The 22,261-nt window shown below is 33.3% G+C and overlaps 1 protein-coding gene across 18 annotated transcripts in view; it reads left to right on the top strand.

Moving 5' to 3' along the window:
* Positions 1 to 641: 641 nt before the first annotated feature.
* Positions 642 to 22,261, top strand: part of Patronin (calmodulin-regulated spectrin-associated protein patronin) — a 75,140-nt gene continuing 53,520 nt past the window's right edge. For 14 of the 18 annotated variants that reach the window (XM_075313030.1, XM_075313038.1, XM_075313040.1 and 11 more), the window contains exons 1-5: positions 643 to 2,344; positions 14,265 to 14,576; positions 17,340 to 17,564; positions 17,629 to 17,879; positions 17,953 to 18,053. In XM_075313030.1, the coding sequence (XP_075169145.1) occupies positions 2,318 to 2,344; positions 14,265 to 14,576; positions 17,340 to 17,564; positions 17,629 to 17,879; positions 17,953 to 18,053 (916 nt within the window). In that variant the 5' untranslated portion in view covers positions 643 to 2,317. Of the gene's footprint in view, positions 2,345 to 14,264; positions 14,577 to 17,339; positions 17,565 to 17,628; positions 17,880 to 17,952; positions 18,054 to 22,261 lie in introns of all 18 variants that reach the window. The other 4 variants (XM_075313027.1, XM_075313028.1, XM_075313029.1 and 1 more) reach the window with 4 other exon arrangements.

A 22,261-nucleotide genomic window follows, 5' to 3' on the forward strand; every position in this document is an offset into this window, starting at 1 on the left:
ATGTTTATTAATTTTATTAAACATTTATAAATTCTTATAACGGCCATGTTCATGTATCTCCGTTAGACTTTAACTCCCAGTTAGCAGAAAGTAAAATCGAAATATCTTCTCTCCGGTTAACTTTAAATGAAAAATTTTTAGCAGTTAAGTTCCTAACTGGCATATGAAATATATAGACAAGATGACAGACATGTCCATAGTACGGTTTAAAAGTTCGTTAGCTAACGTAGCACTAACGGAGCTTCCTGAAAATGGGGGTAAATGTAACATTTTTCCGTTTATCTCAACACATTTAACATAACTTTTTTCATTAATTTCATTACGAGTCTGTGGTAACGATGATGATGAAATGAAACTTTGAAATGCTGGCAGGGTACGAGCCATCTGATATTTCTATAATTATAATCTTTTGTAGTATATGTGGATTTCGGCCAAAATTTCCATTAAAAAGATTTTCGAACTAGTGTGAACGTAGAATGAAAAGATTCTGTTGCCTCTTGTGAACATCTCTCAAATTTATTGATAAATGTACAGAGATGTATTTTACATAGAAAAATCGAAACTGTTGCTATCGATAACTAATAAATAATATTAATAAATAATCGATAGGGAACTACCAATTCGATGTCACAGCCCTAATAATAACCCTGCTGCTAAACGTGAAAGATCTAAAAGACAAAAAGTATTTGAATATATACAAAAATAAACAATAATTTAGCAGAAAACAAGAAAAATTTACGAAAAACATAATAAAGTATAGAAAATCCATCGAATAAACAAGAATTTCAACTTCCGTGTGTATGAAATCATGCAAAATTAATGGAATAAAAAAGTTCGAAAAAAAAATCGAAAGAATAGAGAGTGAGCGAGAAAGAGAAAAAATTTGCTATGTCATAGCAAGTGAAGTTATTGTTGGTGAGAGAGAATAAAACAGAGTGGTTAATGCAGAATTCCACAAATTCGACTTTGCTGCTGCTGCTGTCACGAATATGAAAAAATACCCATAAAAAAGAATTGTGTTGGTTTTTTGCATTTTAGCAAGTGGGCTTACATAGAATTTGCAATAACTGATTGCAAATACTTGAAATATTGTGTTTTTGAAGTGTTTGTAAAGTGAAAAATGGAAAAATTGTGTTCTTAGAGAATTGGGGATAGGCAGATAATTTATAAATTGTAAACAGCTGACGATAACTGTGACGACGACGGTCGTCACTGCAAGCCAAAAATTTTACGGCTGCACGACGCCCACCGCCGCAGCTAGCAGCACTTGTCGATGTTGTATGAGAGTGAATCATTTTTTTGCTTCTCAAGTTTTTCTTATTTTTTTTTTTGTTTTACTACTACTACACACCATACACTACTGTTCGGGATTGGAAAATTATAATCCATCATTTAAAGTGCAGTTATTTTTCTCTGTAATGCTTGGTGGACACTGAACTTCTAAAAGACTAAGGTGTCGCGTGTGTTTGCATGGTTAGTGAGTGTCAAGTGATGTGCAGCGGCAACAATCATTCAAAAAAAAACGACAACAACAACACCATCAAAAGCAGCAGCAATAACGTCATTTAACCAGCACCAAAAACAATAACGATTGACGACGATTAAGATTTTCTTGCATGCATCCACATCTTTCATGTATCGAGTGTTGTGTGTGTGTTGCTGTATTGTAGGGTTTGTGTACCCATGTATGCAACAATAGCAACGGCATATTTGTCCAACAGCAACAAATCTATCGACGACCACCGAATGATCGAGACTGGCAGCAAATAGACCTATACTCCAAGAAACCTGCATCGCGAAAAGTTTTCATGGTGTCACGGTGAAAGTAAGCGGAAAGAAAAAGAAGTAAAACATCACAACATCACGATACCAAAAATATTCCAATTTAATTTTTCTATGTGGAAACGCCTGGCTCTGCATTCCCTGTACTGCTATAGTGCATAAATTGTTGCCCGTTTTCCAAAGCCACATAGCGAATCAGCAAATTTTGCTCTTAAAGAAGAAAAGTGGAGAGTAGATAACGAAGAAACAACATTACTGGCCGTATGGAAGGTGGTGGAGGAGGAAGCTAAGCAGAAAAAACAGAAGAAGAAGACAAACATTACACTCCTCTGACTTCATAATCTGTCTGCTGTGCTTGTTTGGACACCGCTGCCGCAGCTAGATAAGTCTCTTCTCTTGTATTGTGGTGGGACTGCCCTTACGTTGCTGTTATCCGCCGCCACTGCCACAGAGTTAAATTGAAAAATTTTGTCTATTTGTGTACGACGGCGAACGACAAAAATATTACCCCAAATCTCCTCCTCCACGTCGCATAATGGACGAAACTCAAGAAATACGTCAGGTATGCCTACATTTTGATGTCATTTTCAATGAGCATTCATTGAGTTAAGCACGAAAAAGAAAAAAAAATAGATATGCGAAAGATGATATATATCCAATTTAAAATTGCTTGTGTTCGGGGAGACACAATTTTGGAATTATTTCAGATAACCTCCCATGCTCTCCTCTGCTAACTCATACATTTCATTCATCCATCCATCGATACAAACTTGGAATGTTTTAATACTTTTTTCAAATAAAATATTTCAATGTTAATGAGTAAGTCTTTCTTGAACACATACTAGAGTTGAGCAGCTAAAGAAAGACGGACATTCCGTCAAGACATAGTGAGAAAAAACATTAAGCTCACATAAAGATTGTTGGTGTTATTCTGTTTTATTATTTTGATTTGTTTCTTGCTTTTGTTGTTTCTGGTATGGTGTCATTCGCCTACATCTATTTTGCCAAAAGAGTAGTGTCAACTTTTTGTTGTTGGTGGTATTGCTTTCGGTATTTTTTTTATCAATGGTTGTTGTTGTTATTATTATTGGCAGAATATTAGAATATGTGACGGCGAAGGCGTCGCCGTTCAAAAGACGAACGGCTTTAAAGACGACGTCGACGACAACAACGACGTCGACAATGACTTCCCCCCGCCAACCAAAAGAAAAAAAAGATAACAGCGCATTTAAATTTGTTTGCTTTGAATTATGATGTGTGCATAGAAATGTATTTATTGCCGTCTTATTGCTTAAATTGTTGTCGTCGCTCCAGCATCAAATATTTGCCCACCATCCTCATCCCACACTACCTCAAGCATATAGTAATTCTAGCAGTGGCATGTCAATCAACACTATACCTATTCATTCAAGTAGATCGCGAGTATCGAGGTAGTACTTACTAAAGAGATGAGAGTAAGGGACTTTCGTCATCATTTCGCTTATACTGTGTCACATTGAGCCACCCCACCCATAGACTATAGACTTTAGATAGATGATCCACTATTCTCTTTAAAAACAATGTGTCAGTTCCAAAAATTAATTTTCTGACATTTCGTTTTGATTTTTTCGTAAAGAGTCAGTCCCAAACATTAATTTTCGTGCATTTGCTTTTGTGTTGTTCGTAAAGAGCAATGCTGCTCAAAATTAAATTTCGTATTTTCGCGATTTTGGTCACAATTTTTTGTTCAAATATGAACTTTTAATATATTAATTTATTTATAAATCCTCTGTTGCATCATAAACGTTCTAATTTTGTGTAAAATTGGCAAACTACAAAAAGGAAAACGAAAGAGATTGTAAGCGTGCTCTTATTTTTCTCGTTTATTCTTAATCTTCGGAACTGTCACAAATAGTTTGACACTCATGGCTCATCTATCTAAAGTCTATAGTCTATGACCCCACCATATGAGTTGAGTACTCTCTATCTCTCTCTCTTTGGGGTTTATGCATAGACTATAGACTTTAGATAGATGAGCCATGAGTGTCAAACTATTTGTGACAGTTCCGAAGATTAAGAATAAACGAGAAAAATAAGAGCACGCTTACAATCTCTTTCGTTTTCCTTTTTGTAGTTTGCCAATTTTACACAAAATTAGAACGTTTATGATGCAACAGAGGATTTATAAATAAATTAATATATTAAAAGTTCATATTTGAACAAAAAATTGTGACCAAAATCGCGAAAATACGAAATTTAATTTTGAGCAGCATTGCTCTTTACGAACAACACAAAAGCAAATGCACGAAAATTAATGTTTGGGACTGACTCTTTACGAAAAAATCAAAACGAAATGTCAGAAAATTAATTTTTGGAACTGACACATTGTTTTTAAAGAGAATAGTGGATCATCTATCTAAAGTCTATAGTCTATGGGTTTATGTGCCTCATTATTAAAAACAATCCCATAATTTTATGGTGTATTATTTACGAAGATAATTTAGTTACAGGGGGTTTCAATAAGGGCGGTTCGTTTTTTGTGATAGCGTGTGCCAACTAAATATTTTGTCTTTGTGTGTGACTTGATTGGCAAGTCTAGGTTATTTTGTGACTGCTATTTTAAAATCGCGGAATTGGCAATGTCTATAGATGACAACTTCAGGGTCGACAATTGTTTACATTCACTTATATTAATGACCGGTTTCTCATCCTCTGAGTAATACTCAACCGGAGGATAATAATCAAATCAAAATTTCCTATGTAATCAGCTGTTTTATCGAGCATTAAATAATAGCAGGACATGAGAAAACGGCCCTAAAATTTTCATTTCATTTCGATCATTGAGCAGCTATCAGAATAACTGTGATTTATCGATTAGCTTGCCCGCCTTACTCAAAGATTTTAAAGCTACAATCTCGAAACACTGGCCTAATGACAGACAGTACTACACATTGGCTCATATTTGGGGGCATAGGGGTGGTCCTGGGGCAAAGTCCCCTCCAAAAGACTTTGCCCCAGAATTTTAATCTGTAATTGTTTTTTTTTCGCCCTACTTTTCACGCACAACTTCCAGGTTTATAATTGCAGTGAAACTTCAAACTAGGACACTCTGAAGTCCGGAAACCTCTCAAATGTGGGCAATTGTCGAGAGACGTTTGCTATATTAAAATAATCCTATCATATCGGGACAACTCCCAAATATGGAAACAATTTAGGCAATCGTGGGTGTTCAGTTTTGAGAGCTTTCACTGTAAATACATGCCCAAGACTTTACATATCCCAAATTTAAAATCACACGAACTTCCGAGTCGAAATAAAATTCTGATATAAAAAATTGGTAAAGTAGAGAAAAAAATACCCATTTTCTGGGGGACAATTTTTAGTACATACATCGAGTAGGATCAATCGCAAATATTTTGTACTAAATACAATTCTGAATAAAATAGCTCGAGATTAGAATACAATTTTCAGTTTGGAGGCTATATCAAGTTCCTCCTTGCCCAAGGACTGCATTCCCCAAAGAATCACATGTTCTTTCCTTCTTTTCTCGCCTGTTAGATGTCGGCTTCAATAGGTTAGGCTGCTTAGGTTAGGGGATGACATCAATTGGTTAGGTTAGAGGATGACATCAATTTTGTGTTGAATTGATGTACACTTAGACTACTATAGTTTCATTGTGATTCCCCGATGTAATCTTTCCATCTTCTTCCTTCCGTCTCAGAACTTCCACGTGTTCGTCTTCTATAAAAGAAATCTTAGAACAACCAACCAGAGGTCCTGATGAAGGCGAGTATATTCCTTAAACTGCACCTCCGCAGATCAGTGAAAGCCTGAAAGAAAAAGAAGCTCCGTATCTTGTTTATTCTAAAGCATAATGCTGGACACTGACACAGGAAGTGGTACGAGTCTTCTGTAACTTTCGGGTCCAGACACTGTCTACAGATGTCATCATCTTTATCATCATCATCATCTATATCATTATTCTTACCATGTGTTTCCCAAGTGTGTTGTGTCCCGTTATGATGCCAATCAAAGGCCGCAATTCCTCTCTTTTCATCGGCATTAACATTTCACAGTTCCTTTGGTTGTTTTCGTCCCATATCAACTTGGTTTGCTCGCAACCTTCCGAAGAGACCCAGCGTCTTCGCCATAGTTCATCATATTTGACTTCTATCCTGTAAAGATGAGACATAGCGGAGGAAAAACGTCCGTTAGTATATAAAGGGTGATTTGTTAAGAGCTTGATAACTTTTTTTAAAAAAAAAACGCATAAAATTTGCAAAATCTCATCGGTTCTTTATTTGAAACGTTAGATTGGTCCATGACATTTACTTTTTGAAGATAATTTCATTTAAATGTTGACCGCGGCTGCGTCTTAGGTGGTCCATTCGGAAAGTCCAATTTTGGGCAACTTTTTCGAGCATTTCGGCCGGAATAGCCCGAATTTCTTCGGAAATGTTGTCTTCCAAAGCTGGAATAGTTGCTGGCTTATTTCTGTAGACTTTAGACTTGACGTAGCCCCACAAAAGGCGTCAAATCGCATGATCTTGGTGGCCAACTTACCGGTCCATTTCTTGAGATGAATTGTTCTCCGAAGTTTTCCCTCAAAATGGCCATAGAATCGCGAGCTGTGTGGCATGTAGCGCCATCTTGTTGAAACCACATGTCAACCAAGTTCAGTTCTTCCATTTTTGGCAACAAAAAGTTTGTTAGCATCGAACGATAGCGATCGCCATTCACCGTAACGTTGCGTCCAACAGCATCTTTGAAAAAATACGGTCCAATGATTCCACCAGCGTACAAACCACACCAAACAGTGCATTTTTCGGGATGCATGGGCAGTTCTTGAACGGCTTCTGGTTGCTCTTCACTCCAAATGCGGCAATTTTGCTTATTTACGTAGCCATTCAACCAGAAATGAGCCTCATCGCTGAACAAAATTTGTCGATAAAAAAGCGGATTTTCTGCCAACTTTTCTAGGGCCCATTCACTGAAAATTCGACGTTGTGGCAGATCGTTCGTCTATTCATGATGAAATGTCAAAGCATACTGAGCATCTTTCTCTTTGACACCATGTCTGAAATCCCACGTGATCTGTCAAATACTAATGCATGAAAATCCTAACCTCAAAAGAATCACCCTTTAATTCGTTCCAAGAGCGCCCTCCTTAGCCAGCACATCCGTCTCCTCATTCCCTATTATCCCACAGTGCCCAGGTACAACGCACAGAGTTATATTATGTGTTCAGTGAGCACCTTGAGTTCTCCACGACAGCGGCTGACTACCTTAGACCATACGTCAGCGCTGCATATGGCCAATGAAGAAGCTGATATCGGGTTCAATGCTCAGCGTCCTCGTTTGTATTAGCGATATTAGAAGCAATCCAGTATTTCGTTTGTGATGTAATTAGGGAGGATGACACGCTCAGTTTTAAGTGACCCACCTGTGTGATCACGTTCCCAAAAAAATTACCGGCCAAAACGCGCGAAAATATGAAATTTAATTTTACGAATTTGCTCTTTACTAATATCACAAAAGCATATGCCGGAACTGACACCTTGGAAAAGACTGACTGATTTCACTCTAAACGAGCATGAAGTCGTTGGTTAAACTGTCTTTAATTTAAAAATATATATCAGTTTAGATTTGGTTTTGGTTGAATGGAGTTTTGTGATCTTTGCGCCAGGTTAGGGAGGGCCACTGCAAACAGTATATTCCAAAAATATCCAACCAGAAAATTCCACACAAAAAAATCACAATACCAGGAATAGTTTCTTTTTACCTAGTAATGTGATATCTTTTCGTTTATTAATATTGTTATCTTTTTATAACACATTCCTTACTTTGATAAAGCAATATCTTGACCTTTCATAAAATGCTTGAATAAATGGCGATTGTTTTGCTCCACTAACAGTCAAATGGTATAACTAAGTCATTCATAAATAAATAGAAACTGAATGGGGGTAACCAAACTGCCATTTTTTTGTATTATTTCAATTGCAATATGGCAATGCAACTATAATTTTTGCGTCTTATACAAATATCCTACAATGGTGACATTCAAAGTTTTCTTTTTAGCGTATTGATAGCTAGCTAACCCTTTTGGATTGTTGTCGATTAGTTCAGTGTATTGTATAGAAACAATATGCTAAGTTGTTTATTTATATTGTTTGTTTATTGATTAAAAGAAAATAAATTTCCAAGGATTCACTTACGTCTAATAAAGAACATGCCGAAAACTTTTTTGAAAATGTGACTATTAAAATGTAATTCTATTAGATTAAATTCATTTTATTAATTTTTGTTTTCAAAATAAGATTAGGGTTAGTAATTATATAAAATGATAGTGTTCAGTGATGATAGAAACGGTCTTACGGTTGGGAATTTCGAAAAAGTCGCAAAAAAAGTCGCATATTCAAAAAAGGTCGCACAAAAAAGTCGCATGATGATAAAAAAATTCGCTTACATTTATGAGGTCTTTTTATTACAAAAATGTTCTATAAAACAACACAAAAACAATAAAGGAGCAGTCCCTTTAACATAAAAAGATATTTTACCAACTTATTGTAAAACGTAAACTTTTTCTCTTTGCTAAAATTAGCAGAAAAGTACATGGGGTTTCTGCTAATTTTAGCCAGTACCGGGAGCCACCGTGGTACAATGGTTAGCATGCCTGCCTTGCATACACAAGGTCGTGGGTTCGATTCCTGCTTCGACCGAACACCAAAAAGTTTTTCAGCGGTAGATTATCCCACCTCAGTAATGCTGGTGACATTTCTGAGGGTTTCAAAGTTTCTCTAAGTGGTTTCACTTCAATGTGGAACGCCGTTCGAACTCGACTATAAAAAGTAGATCCATTTGTCATTGAGCTTAACATGGAATCGGGCAGCACTCAGTGATAAGAGAGAACTTCACCAGTGTGGTATCACAATGGACTGAATAGTCTAAGTGAGCCTGATACATCGGGCTGCCACCTAACCTAAACCTAAAGCTTTTAAATCAATTAAAATAATAAAAATATTTATTTTTTATACTACACTTCTAATTGACTCTGTGAAATATATTGCACGTATGATTTGTTTATGACAAACTCTTGCAAATTTTTATTGGCAAAAACATGCAACTTCTCTATTTCTCAAATGCCACATTTGATCTATCTCTGACACTCTTTTGCTGGCTTTTCGGAGTAAACGAACGACTTCCAGTAAAATTTTTTGATGATTATCAAAAATTATTTGGAACTAGATCCGTTAGTTGTTGAAATGGTATGCAATAAAACAACGGCTGAACAAACGTATAGTAGGTTAGTTGTCCATTGTGATACTAAACGTGATTAATAATGAGTGCTCCTATGGGTAGCTCAATGATAAGTGAATTTCTTTCTCAGCATCCACCGCTGAAACACATTTTGCTGTTTAGTCGAAACTGGGGTCCATGACCAAGGAGGGTCATTGCACAACGGTGGCTCCCACCTAAGACGCACGGCGATCAATTCCTATTTACAAAAATTGCTTAAAATTTAAGCACTTCACTTTTGTGCGACTTTAGTAGCATGCGTGCGACTTAAGTCGCACATTTTGTATATGTTAAAAAAGTTGCACAAAAAGTCGCATAACGTCAGAAAGGTTGCAAAATGCGACTAAAGTTGCCAAAGGTAACACTGGATAGAAATCGTTCAATTCGTGAAGATTAATCTTCATACGAGGGGTTTTCATCAAAATTTAAATTTTGTGCTTATTACGAATTAACGCCCTTTTCGTTCTAGGATGCATATTTAAGGAAGTATGAACAAAATAGTTTTCCATTTGAATTTTGTAGGATATTCATTGAAATTTAATAATTTTTTTCCAAATTATCAAAAGTTCGATTTATTGGGGTAATTTCGAATTAATTAAGATATAATAATTTATCATATATAATTTTTTTGAGAGTTTTCTTATAAATTTTGGACCTTTGTAGGATTTTCATGAAAATGTTGATTTGTGGCAGTATTTAAGGCTGTATTACCAACATCAGTTTTTCCTAAAAATTTTGATTTTTTTGAGGATTTTCATCAAACTTTTCTTCTTGCTCTGGGAAGTTTTTCATATAAAAATTTTGTTTTTTTATGACTTTCATGAAAATTTTAATTTTTTTTAGGGTTGATCACAAATTAAAATCCTTTTACCTCTATGAGGCCTATTTAAGGATATATGGTCAAAATAAACTTTTCATATAAAAATTTGAAAAGTTTTTCATAAAAATTTTTAATTTTTTGAGGATTTTTTATCGAACTTTTCATTTTGCTCTAGGAAGTTTTTCATATAAAAATTTTGATTTTTTTAAATGATTTTCTTGAAAATGTTGATTTTTTTAGGGTTGATCACAAATTAAAATCCTTTTACCTCTATGAGGCCTATTTAAGGATATATGGTCAAAATAAACTTTTCATATAAAAAATTGAATTTTTCGAAGGATTTCATCGACGTTTTGAAGGTTTTGTTAATTTTCAAACATTTTCAATAAGTTCGATTTTTTTTTGTGGTGATCACGAATAAACATCCTTTTCGCTCTGTGACGCTTAATTTAGGAGATATGACCAAAAGAAGTTTTTCATATAAAATTTTGATTTTTTTAGGATTTGGATGGACTTTTCATTTTTTTTTACGAATTAACGTCTATTCGCTCTATGATGCACAATTTAGGAGATATAGTCAAAATAAGTTTTTCATATAAAAATTTGAATTTTTTAAGGATTGTGATCATCATTTTTTTAATTTTTGGAGGATTTGGCGGTGATCACGACGCATATTTTACGATATATGACCATTGTAAAATATTCGATACTTTCATATACAAAAAATTGGAGATTTTGAGAGTTTTCATCGCATTTGGGTTTTAAGTATTTTCAGCAATATTTATAATTTTATTTTATTTTTGGGATTTTGTCAAAATTGTATAACTAGGGAGAATTTTGTTAAAATTTTATTAGGTTAGGTTAGGTGGCAGACCGATGTATCAGGCTCACTTAGACTATTCAGTCCATTGTGATACCACACTGGTGAACTTCTCTCTTATCAATGAGTGCTGCCCGATTCCATGTTAAGCTCAATGACATGGGACCTCATTTTTATAGTCGAGTCCGAACGGCGTTGCACATTGAAGTGAAACCACTTGGAGAAACTTTGAAACCCTCAGAAATTTCACCAGCATTACTGAGGTGGGATAAACCACCGCTGAAAATCTTTTTGGTGTTCGGTCGAAGCAGCAATCGAACTCACGACCTTGTGTATGCAAGGCGGGCATGCTAACCATTGCACCACGGTGGCTCCCTAAAATTTTATTCATTTTATTCCATTCTCTAATACTGTTTTTTTACTCTTATCAATTTTATTATGCATGAAGTCATGTTTTTCCCATATGGGATGACTTTGAGCGTTTTGTCTATTTTGTACTGGATGTTTTGACTGGGACAATTCGATATGAATTAAATTATTAAAACAAAGCATCGCCTTCGGTTATTCGTCCCCAGAGATGATTTAGGTTTGCTGTCGCAAAGTTGTAAACGTAGCAAACGTCGCAAACTCAAAATACTTCCGGCCCTTCAGCTAGGCAACGAATGATATCCAAAATGATTATATGTGCGAAGAAATTTCAATTCTCAGGAAGGTTCATAAAGTTATTAACGAGTTTAAAAAACTTGAGAATAGAGTTATTTCAATTGGAGACTCCAAGCCGAAATTACTATGAACTACTTGATGGTGCAGTAAACGTGACGGTCGGTATTCGCTCATCCTTTCTTTCCAAAATTTCTGCAGAAACTGGAAGGAAGGAAGACTACTTGAGTCTTGTAAAAGTGAATTTTTGTTTAGAGAGAATTTTATAAAATCACGTTTTGGCTTATTAAAGCCATTTTCCATATTAATTAAAATTTTTCCAAATTGTAGCTAGTCATTCGCTGATGTAACTAAGGCTTAGGTGGACATTATGGACCACGCAAACCAAGAAGAGTTTGAAGTTGCGAATGAGTCATTTAAAACTAGTGGAGTTTAGAATAAAGCATTTTTTGAATCCCTTTTATCGGGAAGCCTAACTAACATAAATTAAAAAATATTAACATTTTCTTTAATTCAAAATTAGGGTTTTTACATTAGGCTTACAACTTTTGCGACATACGTATTATACCGTCGTAAACGTCGTATGTCGCAAAAGTCACAGTTTGCGACAAGCCAACCCTGATCGTCGCCTTAATGGCGAATGCATTTAGCGCACCATTTACAACCAACAATATCCATTTATCACAATTGACTCAATAGTCAAAGTGAGCCTGAATCAAATCGGGCTGCCACTTTATCCTAACAATATCCAAAGTCGATTTTCGATTTTTGTATGTATTTCTATTTACGAGAAAGGGGGAAAGGGCTATGTGCCTACAACCAACGCCAAAAACACACCCAACATTTCGCGACATACGTATCATACCGTCGTAAACGTATGTCGCAAAAGTCACAGTTTGCGACAGGCCAACCCTGATCGTCCCCTTAATGCCGAAGGCCGATTCGTTGCCGATGACGATTCTTCGGTCGAACTCTGGTCTACACCTGTTCTCGGGGAGCCACCGTGGTGCAATGGTTAGCATGCCTGCCTTGCATACACAAGGTCGTGGGTTCGATTCCTGCTTCGACCGAACACCAAAAAAGTTTTTCAGCGGTGGATTATCCCACCTCAGTAGTGCTGGTGACATTTCTGAGGGTTTCAAAGCTTCTCTACGTGGTTTCACTGCAATGTGGAACGCCGTTCGGACTCGGCTATAAAAAGGAGGTCCCTTATCATTGAGCTTAACATGGAATAGGGCAGCACTCAGTGATAAGAGAGAAGTTCACCAATATGGTATCACAATGGACTGAATAGTCTAAGTGAGCCTGATACATCGGGCTGCCACCTAACCTAACCTAACCTACATCATCAAATGTCGATTTTAATCCATTTACAACCAACAATATCCATTTATCACAATGGACTCAATGATCCAAGTGTGTCTGAATCAAATCGGGCTGCCACTTTAATCTAACACTATCCAAAGTCGATTTTCGATTTTTGTATGTACAGTAAAACCTCTGAAGGACACTCACGGTCGCCTAAATTGTGTCCACCATTGAGAGGTGTCCAGGCTTGTGAGGTTACTTTTGATGTGTTAATATAGCAAACGTCCCCAGAAAAGTGTCCATGTTTGGGAGGTGTCCGGTTTTCAGAGTGTCCAAGTTTGAGAAGTTTCACTGTATTTCTATTTACGACAAATGGGGAAAAGGGCTATGTGCCTACAACCAACGCCAAAAACACACCCAACATTTGACCAATCGGTTCAGTTGAAATTGTAAGCGTCATATCCATTGATTTTTTACTTGATAGAAATTTGAATATTAGTTTTTGTTTGTAAATTATAGGGGCTTGATACCTCCACACTTCACTAATCGCCTATACACTTTGAGATTTTGCCAAAGTTGTTATATCGTATTTGTTGTGATGTTGTTGTTGTTGCTGTTGTTAACCTACACCTAATATTGTTGCCATTTACAAGTATAGATATTGTCTTTGTTGTTGTTGTATGATTGGTAATTTCACTTTTGTTCTTCTTGACTCTTGATATGTGTCTCCTCCCGTACATTGATATTGCAATGTAAGTTTGTGGTTGATATTGCTGTTTAGTGTATTACCTGTCCAGTGTCCATTTGCTATTAAAACAAGTTCCACTTGTAAACCACCAACTCTTGCCTTTTATAGGTGGTGTTGTGCACCACAGCACTAATACCCCCAATAGACATAACACACATTTATTTATCTACACCAGAGAGTTCCATACGACGATGAACTACTGAAACGCAACCAAGCCCCCACAATTTATTTTTTTTAACAGCGAAAAAGTTTGCCAAAGATGAAGTATGGCATGTGTTGTGTGTTGCTTTTTGGCCAAAACAACACAAAACGCTGACATAATTCTGCGTTAGAATTGATGGCGCGGTGTGTAGTTAAAATGGGAAAATGTGTCTGATTTGCGGGTTTTTGGTTGGCCGGCTACTTATTTCGTATGTGGGGCTATTGGTGCGTGCCCTATAAATAGGTGCTGGGGCTATAGTCGCAGTCTATAGCTGCGGCATGCGTTTGGTGTTTCTTATGTCGTTTTTCCTCTATGGTTTGGCAAATCTAAAAATATGCCCAAAGTTTTCCTTGCATCTGGAATAATTATAGCAATGATGCACTTACTCACTCACTCACTTATTCGTTTGTTCATTCATTCAAGTATTTATTTTTTGTTTATCTTCCCGTTTATGCTCACCACCCTGGCTTATGTTCAATTTATGACTTACTCAACAAAAAGTACCTCTACATCTTCTTCATAAAGCATTCCATCGTATTATTATGATAATCATTTCATTATTGTTGCATTATTAATTTTTATGCCCCTGGCTGTATTTAATATGTAATTGTTTTTTCTGTTATTTTCTTTTCTATCTTTCTTTTTTTAGGCCCGCTATCGTGCTTCCGTAAAATGGTTACTCTCGAAAGCCTATAACAATCGTGTTCCGGATAATCTTAAAGAGCCATTTTATCGTGATCATGAAAATCAAGAGCGATTAAAACCAAAAATTGTAGTCGACTTGGCAAATGCCACACTCTATTGTCAGACATTGTCGAATTTATATTCAGATCCAAATTACCAAAGCCTTAATCATTGGTCCATATTGCAGACCTTAGCACGCAAAGGTGTTCCTGTCAATGAAACAAAGGATATGCCTTTAACGGAGACAGTGTTAATACAAACGAATCCTTTGAGAATAGTAAGTATAAAGAAAAATCGATGAAAAAGATAAAAATCATAGAGATGTGTGTGATTAAGATAAGCCAAAAAGAAAAATTCATACTGTTATGCTTTGATAGTCCATATTAATTAATTTAAAAAATTTTGAAGGTCAAATGTTAAGAGAATAAAACAACAGGGCAATTTTCAATTTGAAATTCAATTCAAGTTATTAGATAATAGACGAGGACGGGATTGGAGAACAAAACACTTCTGCATGCATTTGAACGAAATGCCGTAGCAGTTTTGCCACTCTGATTGAGGTATCTCCAAACCATGCACCCAACCACTTCTTCAGGCAGGATTGTATCTTTTTTTTGGCTCATGCCCTTAAATTGGGACGATTTCGTCCCCAAAAATACCACAATTAAATTAAAATTCGTCACAAACTATTTGACACAGTTTTATGACAAGAAATATGCTCTGCCTATTTCTTATCTTATTTGACCAAAAATCCTATTTTGCAAAATTTTATTTTTATAGAAAATCTTGTCAAAATTTTGTTTCTATAGAAAATTTTGTCAAAATTTTATTTCCATAGAAGATTTTGTCAAAATTTTAGTTCCATAGAAGATTTTGTCAGAATTTTATTTTATAGAAAATCTTTTCAAAATTTTATTTCTATAGAAAATTTTGATAAAATTTTATTTCTATAGAAAATTCTGACAAAATTTTATTTCTATAGAAAATTCTGACAAAATTTTATTTCTATATTTTTACTTCCTCAGATAATTTTGTCAAAATTTTATTTCTATAGACAATTTTAACAAAATTTTACTTTTGCAGATAATTTTGTCAAAATTTTTACTTCTACAGACAATTGTGTGAAAATTTTATTTCTATAGAAAATTTTACCAAAATTTTATTTCTATAGAAAATTTTACCAAAATTTTATTTCTATAGAAAATTTTGCCATTAATTTCTATAGAAAATTTTGACAAAATTTTATTTCTATAGAAAATTTTATTTCTATAGAAAATTTTGACAAAATTTTATTTCTATAGAAAATTTTAACAAAATTTTATTTCTATAGAAAATTTTGTCAAAATTTTATTTCTATAGAAAATTTTGTCAAAATTTTATTTCTATAGAAAATTTTGTCAAAATTTTATTTCTATAGAAAATTTTGTCAAAATTTTATTTCTATAGAAAATTTTGTCAAAATTTTATTTCTATAGAAAATTTTGTCAAAATTTTATTTTTATAGAAAATTTTGTCAACATTTTATTTCTATAGAAAATTTTGTCAAAATTTTATTTCTATAGAAAATTTTGTCAACATTTTATTTCTATAGAAAATTTTGTCAACATTTTATTTCTATAGAAAATTTTGTGAACATTTTTTTTCTATAGACATTTTGTCCATATTTTATTTCTATAGAAAATTTTCTCAAAATTTTATTTCTATAGAAAATTTTCTCAATATTTTATTTCTATAGAAAATTTTCTCAAAATTTTATTTCTATAGAAAATTTTCTCAAAATTTTATTTCTATAGAAATTTTTCTCAAAATTTTATTTTTATAGAAAATTTTCTCAAAATTTTATTTCTAAAGAAAATTTTTTCAAAATTTTATTTCCATATAAAACTTGTTAAAATTTTATTTCTATAGAGAATTTTCTCAACATTTTATTTCTATAGAAAAATTTCTCAAAATTTTATTTCTATAGAAAATGTCAAAAGAGAACGAAACTGTGAAGCGAAACTGCGTCAGTAGGTGGCAGTCATGAGGAACATTTCTCTAATATCATGCAGTTTTTGTCGGCGCTTCTCTGAAATAGCATACGTCGGCGTCACCCAGTTCAGTTCTCTGTCGACTTTACGAAACGTAAAGAAAATAGGATTTAAAACCTACTTTGTAGTAACAAATGTTCTTTTTTGTAGATGTTTTCATTCCATTAAATTTTTTGGCAGGCAATTTGAAATTATAACTGCCGATGCCTTTATAAACAATTTATCAAAACAGCGCTTCGACCGCAACGTCGGTAATACCAAAGCTGCGGGCATTGCATCTACATCTACACGGTTGACATTTGTTTTTATCTGTAGAAGAGAAATTGTCGTCCTCTTGTTTTTCTATAAAGATTTCGAGACACACAGGAGAGTGTTGATCGTTTTCCAGAAACTCGAGAAATGAAAATGGAAGCTTGGTCACCATCTTTTTATGAACGAAACATTTAATCGAGTATTTAATCAATAAAATTGGGTTGTAGATCAGCCAAACCACCTCTGGGTGCATCCCATCTTAGTCTCAAAATTCCTCGATCTGGTACAGTGCAACGCAAAAACCACTGTTACAACAAAAACTGCATTGGCTCTTCTCATCATCTCAAAACTCCTTAAATTCGCTGTACGAAAATCTACAACCGACCGTTATTGGTCCCTTGATCTTTAATTTTTAAAAATTCTTTCGTTTGTTTTTAAACAGTCCATGATAATACTATTATCAGAAGCTACAACAACAGTATTTAATATTATTCTAGTAAATGGAAATATAGAACCTACATTTTTGTTTTGTAAATAAATAACTAACATAATATAAACTAAATACAGGTGTATATCTATACAAAATGACCTATTTGTTAATCAAATCGGTGTGAAGAAAAATAAAGATAAAATTTTTGGCTTATCATATTTAGAAGTATTGTGGTAGTTTTTTTTTTTTAAGAAAAAGATAAATACAAAAAGATATGCAAACATTTACTAATTTTTCGTTTTTTTGTATTATTTCTCAATGCAAACAGATTGCCCACATAGCTGTCATAGAATCTTTAATGCTGCTTTATGCCAAGGAAATAACATCAAATGAACGTGTTAATAATGCCATTAAACGAATATCGGGTAATGGCAATCAACAATTGCCCAGTGGTAATGTCGAACAAACCATTCTAGCTTGGGTCTCACACACATGTGCGGCTCTAAAGAAACGCATCGAAAGGGATGTACAAACTTCATTGGATGATGATAGTGTAAGTTATCATTAGATTTCGGGTAAAATAAGCATTTAATGTATTTTAAATAATCTTTCCATAGGGTAAACGTTTACAAACGTTGGATATACCACCAGTACGTGATTTTCAGGATTTATGCGATGGCATTTGCTTAGCCCTTTTAATTTCATACTATTGTCCCAAAGTATTACAATGGACGGATGTGCGTATAAATTATTTGCCAGCCGTTGAAGATTCCATACACAATGTTTTGCTAGTTAGCAATTTTTCCCAGAAATATCTGCCATACAATGTGTTCCATATGCTTCCCGAAGATGTCACCTATATGAGAGGGTATGTTGAGGAGAATTTGTGATGATGATGATGACGATCGCTCTACTATTGTAAATCCTCTTTTTGTTTGTAGATCAATGAAATTAAATCTGTTGATACTCTTGTCCGATTTATTTAATCTTTTTGAAATCCATCCGGCCAATTGTGTTAGTTATCCAGGCATGGATTCAGTGGGTAAGTTAGAAGATTTTTATTTATTATCCAAAACACTACTTTCTCGTGGGATTTTTGGTTCATATTTTTATTTTTTTTTTTAATAATTTTCTTTTCACTTTTCGATTTCATTATTATTTTTTTCTATTACAAAATTTTATGTTTTGGCTTTTGTAAATATAAAGTAAAATCATTTTCCGTTGTTTTGTCATGTTAAAAAATAAAATAAAATAAAGATCAAGGTTTGTTTGGTATTGGTTTTATAGTTTTTGATCTTCACCACACTCTGTTCTGTTCTAGAGACCACAACACCAACGCATATACTACTAAGTTTCAGCTAGAGCGCACCTATTTTATTTAAAATTTAAAATATATGCCCTTAGGCGCTTTTTATTCCAAGTAAAAGTACTTCAGTTTTGTGGAAGCAAAAAACGAAATATTTGGTTGTGGGCTAATACTTACCAACTACTACCTACTACTCTTACTACCACTACATCATCCATCCACTTGTTTTTGTCATATTTTAAGCCTTTTAAGTAATGTTTCGCCGCAACTAAAGAAACACACACACATGAAACACCTGAGAGTCGTCCTTAAGAAACCAAATCTTTGCTAATAAACAAAAATCGAAGCTAACATTAAGTTAAATTGTTCCAAAGAAACAGTGGTTGTCATTTATAAAACAATGTATCCTGCAATAGGAATTATATTAAACCAATAATATTGTGCTATTAGATTGAATATAATATACTTGCAAATATCCTAATAGATATTCTGCAATGAATTTCGAATGACTAAGACAAACTAAAACGATCAGAAAAATAATTATGAGTAATGGTATTTTCTGATAAGTGGATTGTAGGGATGTTACCAGAATCGACTTTTCTAAGATTTGGAAAAGTCTACTTTTCGACATTTCGACTTTTTGAGTTTTCAACTTTTTTAAAAATTAGGAAAAATCGACTTTTCGAAATTAAAAAAAAAAAAAACTTGCGGTTAAATCGGTAATATTACATATATATTCACCTTATATCTGTCGCCCATGTTCCAATATTCGAAATCGCTAGAATTTATATTTCATATTACGAAAAAGTCGAGATACTTTCGGCCTTAAATCCAATTCTAATTTGAACTTCGCATTAAAAAGATTTAGCGAATTCGAATTGCGGAACAGGGTATACATAAAAACCCCTTTAAAAAACAAATTAAATAAATGATAACGTCTATAGATACTTTCGGAATTACCATAGAAATATTTTTATCACATTTCCCTTTTATTGCAATGTCGTCTTTTTCATAACTTATTCAATTACTCGACTGTGCCAAAATCAAAAATTGATTTGAGTTAATTTTCAAAAATAGCCGATTTGAATCGATTTCCAAAAATGTCAAAAGTCTGTTTTCAAAAATATCAAAAATAAAAAAATATCAAAGGAGGTCCCTTGTCCCTTGTCGGGTAGCGCTCAGTGGTATCACAATTGACTGAATAGTCTGAGTCTGAAATATCGGACGCTACAGTTGATTGAATTCTACCAAAAATGGTAGATTTTTTACTGTTTGGTAGAAGTAAAAATTTTGACAAAATTGTCTGCAAAAGTAAAATTTTGTTAAAATTTTCTATAGAAATAAAATGTTGTTGTTGTTTTTATTGCAGCTTAAAACCATACATTGACTAAACTACAAGTGTAGCTTAACCAACAGAGGAAAATAATGTTTGTCAAATTTATTTGGACAAAGCCCTATAGACTGCAAGATGGTTGGATGGACGCACGTTTCGGAATTACCACATTCCTCATCAGCATCCTCTACTTGCAGCAAAACTATCAACCAATTATCAGAATAAATTCAGGCAGTTCATTAAACCCAACAATGAACCACACTTGAACCTCCCGACAAAATTATCTGTGGAAGTAAAAATATAGAAATAAAATTTTGTCAGAATTTTCTATAGAAATAAAAATTTGTCAGAATTTTCTATAGAAATAAAATTTTGTCAAAATTTTCTATAGAAATAAAATTTTGAGAAAATTTTCTATAGAAATAAAATTTTGAGAAAATTTTCTATAGAAATAAAATTTTGAGAAAATTTTCTATAGAAATAAAATTTTGAGAAAATTTTCTATAGAAATAAAATTTTGACAAAATTTTCTATAGAAATATTTTTTTTTATTGTTGGTTTGTTTTGATCTCAGCTTTAAAACCATTGCGTTGACTAAACTACAAGAGTAGCTTAACCAACAGAGGAAAAAAATGCAAGATGGTTGGATGGACGCACGTTTCGGAATTACCACATTCCTCATCAGCATCCTCTACTTGCAGCAAAACTATCAACCAATTATCAGAATAGATTCGGGTAGTTCACTAAACCCAAAGTGAACCACACCCGAACCCTCCGAAAAAAGGTTTATGATAGTTGGCCTTTGCCTAAATAAATCTTTGTACATTCTCTTTTCCTTTGCCACCGTCACATCATCAAAACAACAAATATGAAATAAAATTGTGACAAAATTTTCTATAGAAATAAAATTTTGACAAAATTTTCTATAGAAATAAAATTTTGACAAAATTTTGTACAGAAATAAAATTTTGACATAAAATTCTATAGAAATAAAATTTTGACAAAATTTTCTGTAGATCGGAAAAAGTTTTCTGATTAATTTCAATTATAAAATAGGTCAACACTCAAAATACGGAATAACATTTTGACAAAATGTCCTATAGAAATAAAATTTTGTCAAAATTTTCTATAGAAATAAATTTTTGGCAAAATTTTCTATAGAAATAAAATTTTGACAAAATTTTCTATAGAAATAAAATTTTGTCAAAATTTTCTATAGAAATAAAATTTTGTCAAAATTTTCTATAGAAATAAAATTTTGACAAAATTTTCTATAGAAATAAAATTTTGTCAAAATTTTCTATAGAAATAAAATTTTGTCAAAATTTTCTATAGAAATAACATTTTGACAAAATTTTCTATAGAAATAAAATTTTTGACAAAATTTTCTATAGAAATAAAATTTTACAATTAATTATTTTTCGAGCTTTATGGACAAATTACGTCAAGGAATTTGATCTATGGAACCATTGAAAAGAAAACGCCAGATATAAATCTATACACGCCTAGACTGTACATGTTTCAGTTCGGGCGAATGAACCTTTCCACAGCCTTTAGTATAGATCTGGCTGGGAGAGATAACTCAATTTTGTTCCCTTTATGCTAACTTCTTATGGAGAAAACATTTGGGAATTTTCTTCTTACAAATTGAATCATCTTAACTCCCACTGTGCATCATCTTTTCATATAGTTGCAAATCCCTTGATCTTATTTTCATTTCGTTTTGTTACTGCAGTAATGCAACAACACGAAATTTATTTTTAGAAGGTACGCTGAATCCACATTAGTAGTGAACAATCAAACAAAGCTTTTGTTTCTTTAGTTTAACAACAACATGTGACAAGTTACAGAAACATGTTACAAGGAGACAACAACAATTCTAACGCGTACATTAGTAGTGTTTTTTTTTCCTAGTTTACGACACCTAGACTAGTACATGTTTCAGTTCAGCGTTTTGTATAGATCTAACTGGGATAGATAACTCAGTTTTGGGTCCTTTATGGTAACTTCTTATGGAGAAAACATCTAGGAATTTTCCTCCTACAAATTGAATCATCTTTACTCCCAATGTGCATCATCTCTTCATATAGCTCCAAATATTTTTGTATTAAAAATGTGGTTAAGTCAAAAGACAAGTTTCGCAAATATTTATTTCAAAATAAAAACATTAATGCGAAATGAATTGAGTTGATGGAATTTTAAATATTTTGAATTCTAGAAAAAATTTTCAAGTATATTTCTTTTTATCGGTATAGCGCAAATTATTGGCTCGTCACGTCTGGTTATAGCTGTAACTCATATAGGCTAGGTTTTATTTTTCACTATTTTTTGTCTTTTTTTTTGTTTATCATTATTGTATATGTGTGTACACCCAACATGTGTGTCCTTTTATTCCTTTCCAATATGATGATGATGTTCAGCTAGCAAATGTGCATAAACCCAAAGCCAAATACGATGTCTGGTATATGTGTATTAGTATAAGTATGTGTGTATGTTGTGTATTGTCCTTGGTTTGGAGTTTTGTTTTGTTATTAAAAAAATACATATAGGCGTTTAAGAAAAACAAAAAAGAATGAGATTTATTTCGAACTCTTTATATTAATCCTTAACT

This window comes from Haematobia irritans, chromosome 5 (assembly GCF_050003625.1).
Source record: "Haematobia irritans isolate KBUSLIRL chromosome 5, ASM5000362v1, whole genome shotgun sequence".
Classification (NCBI taxonomy): domain Eukaryota; kingdom Metazoa; phylum Arthropoda; class Insecta; order Diptera; family Muscidae; genus Haematobia; species Haematobia irritans.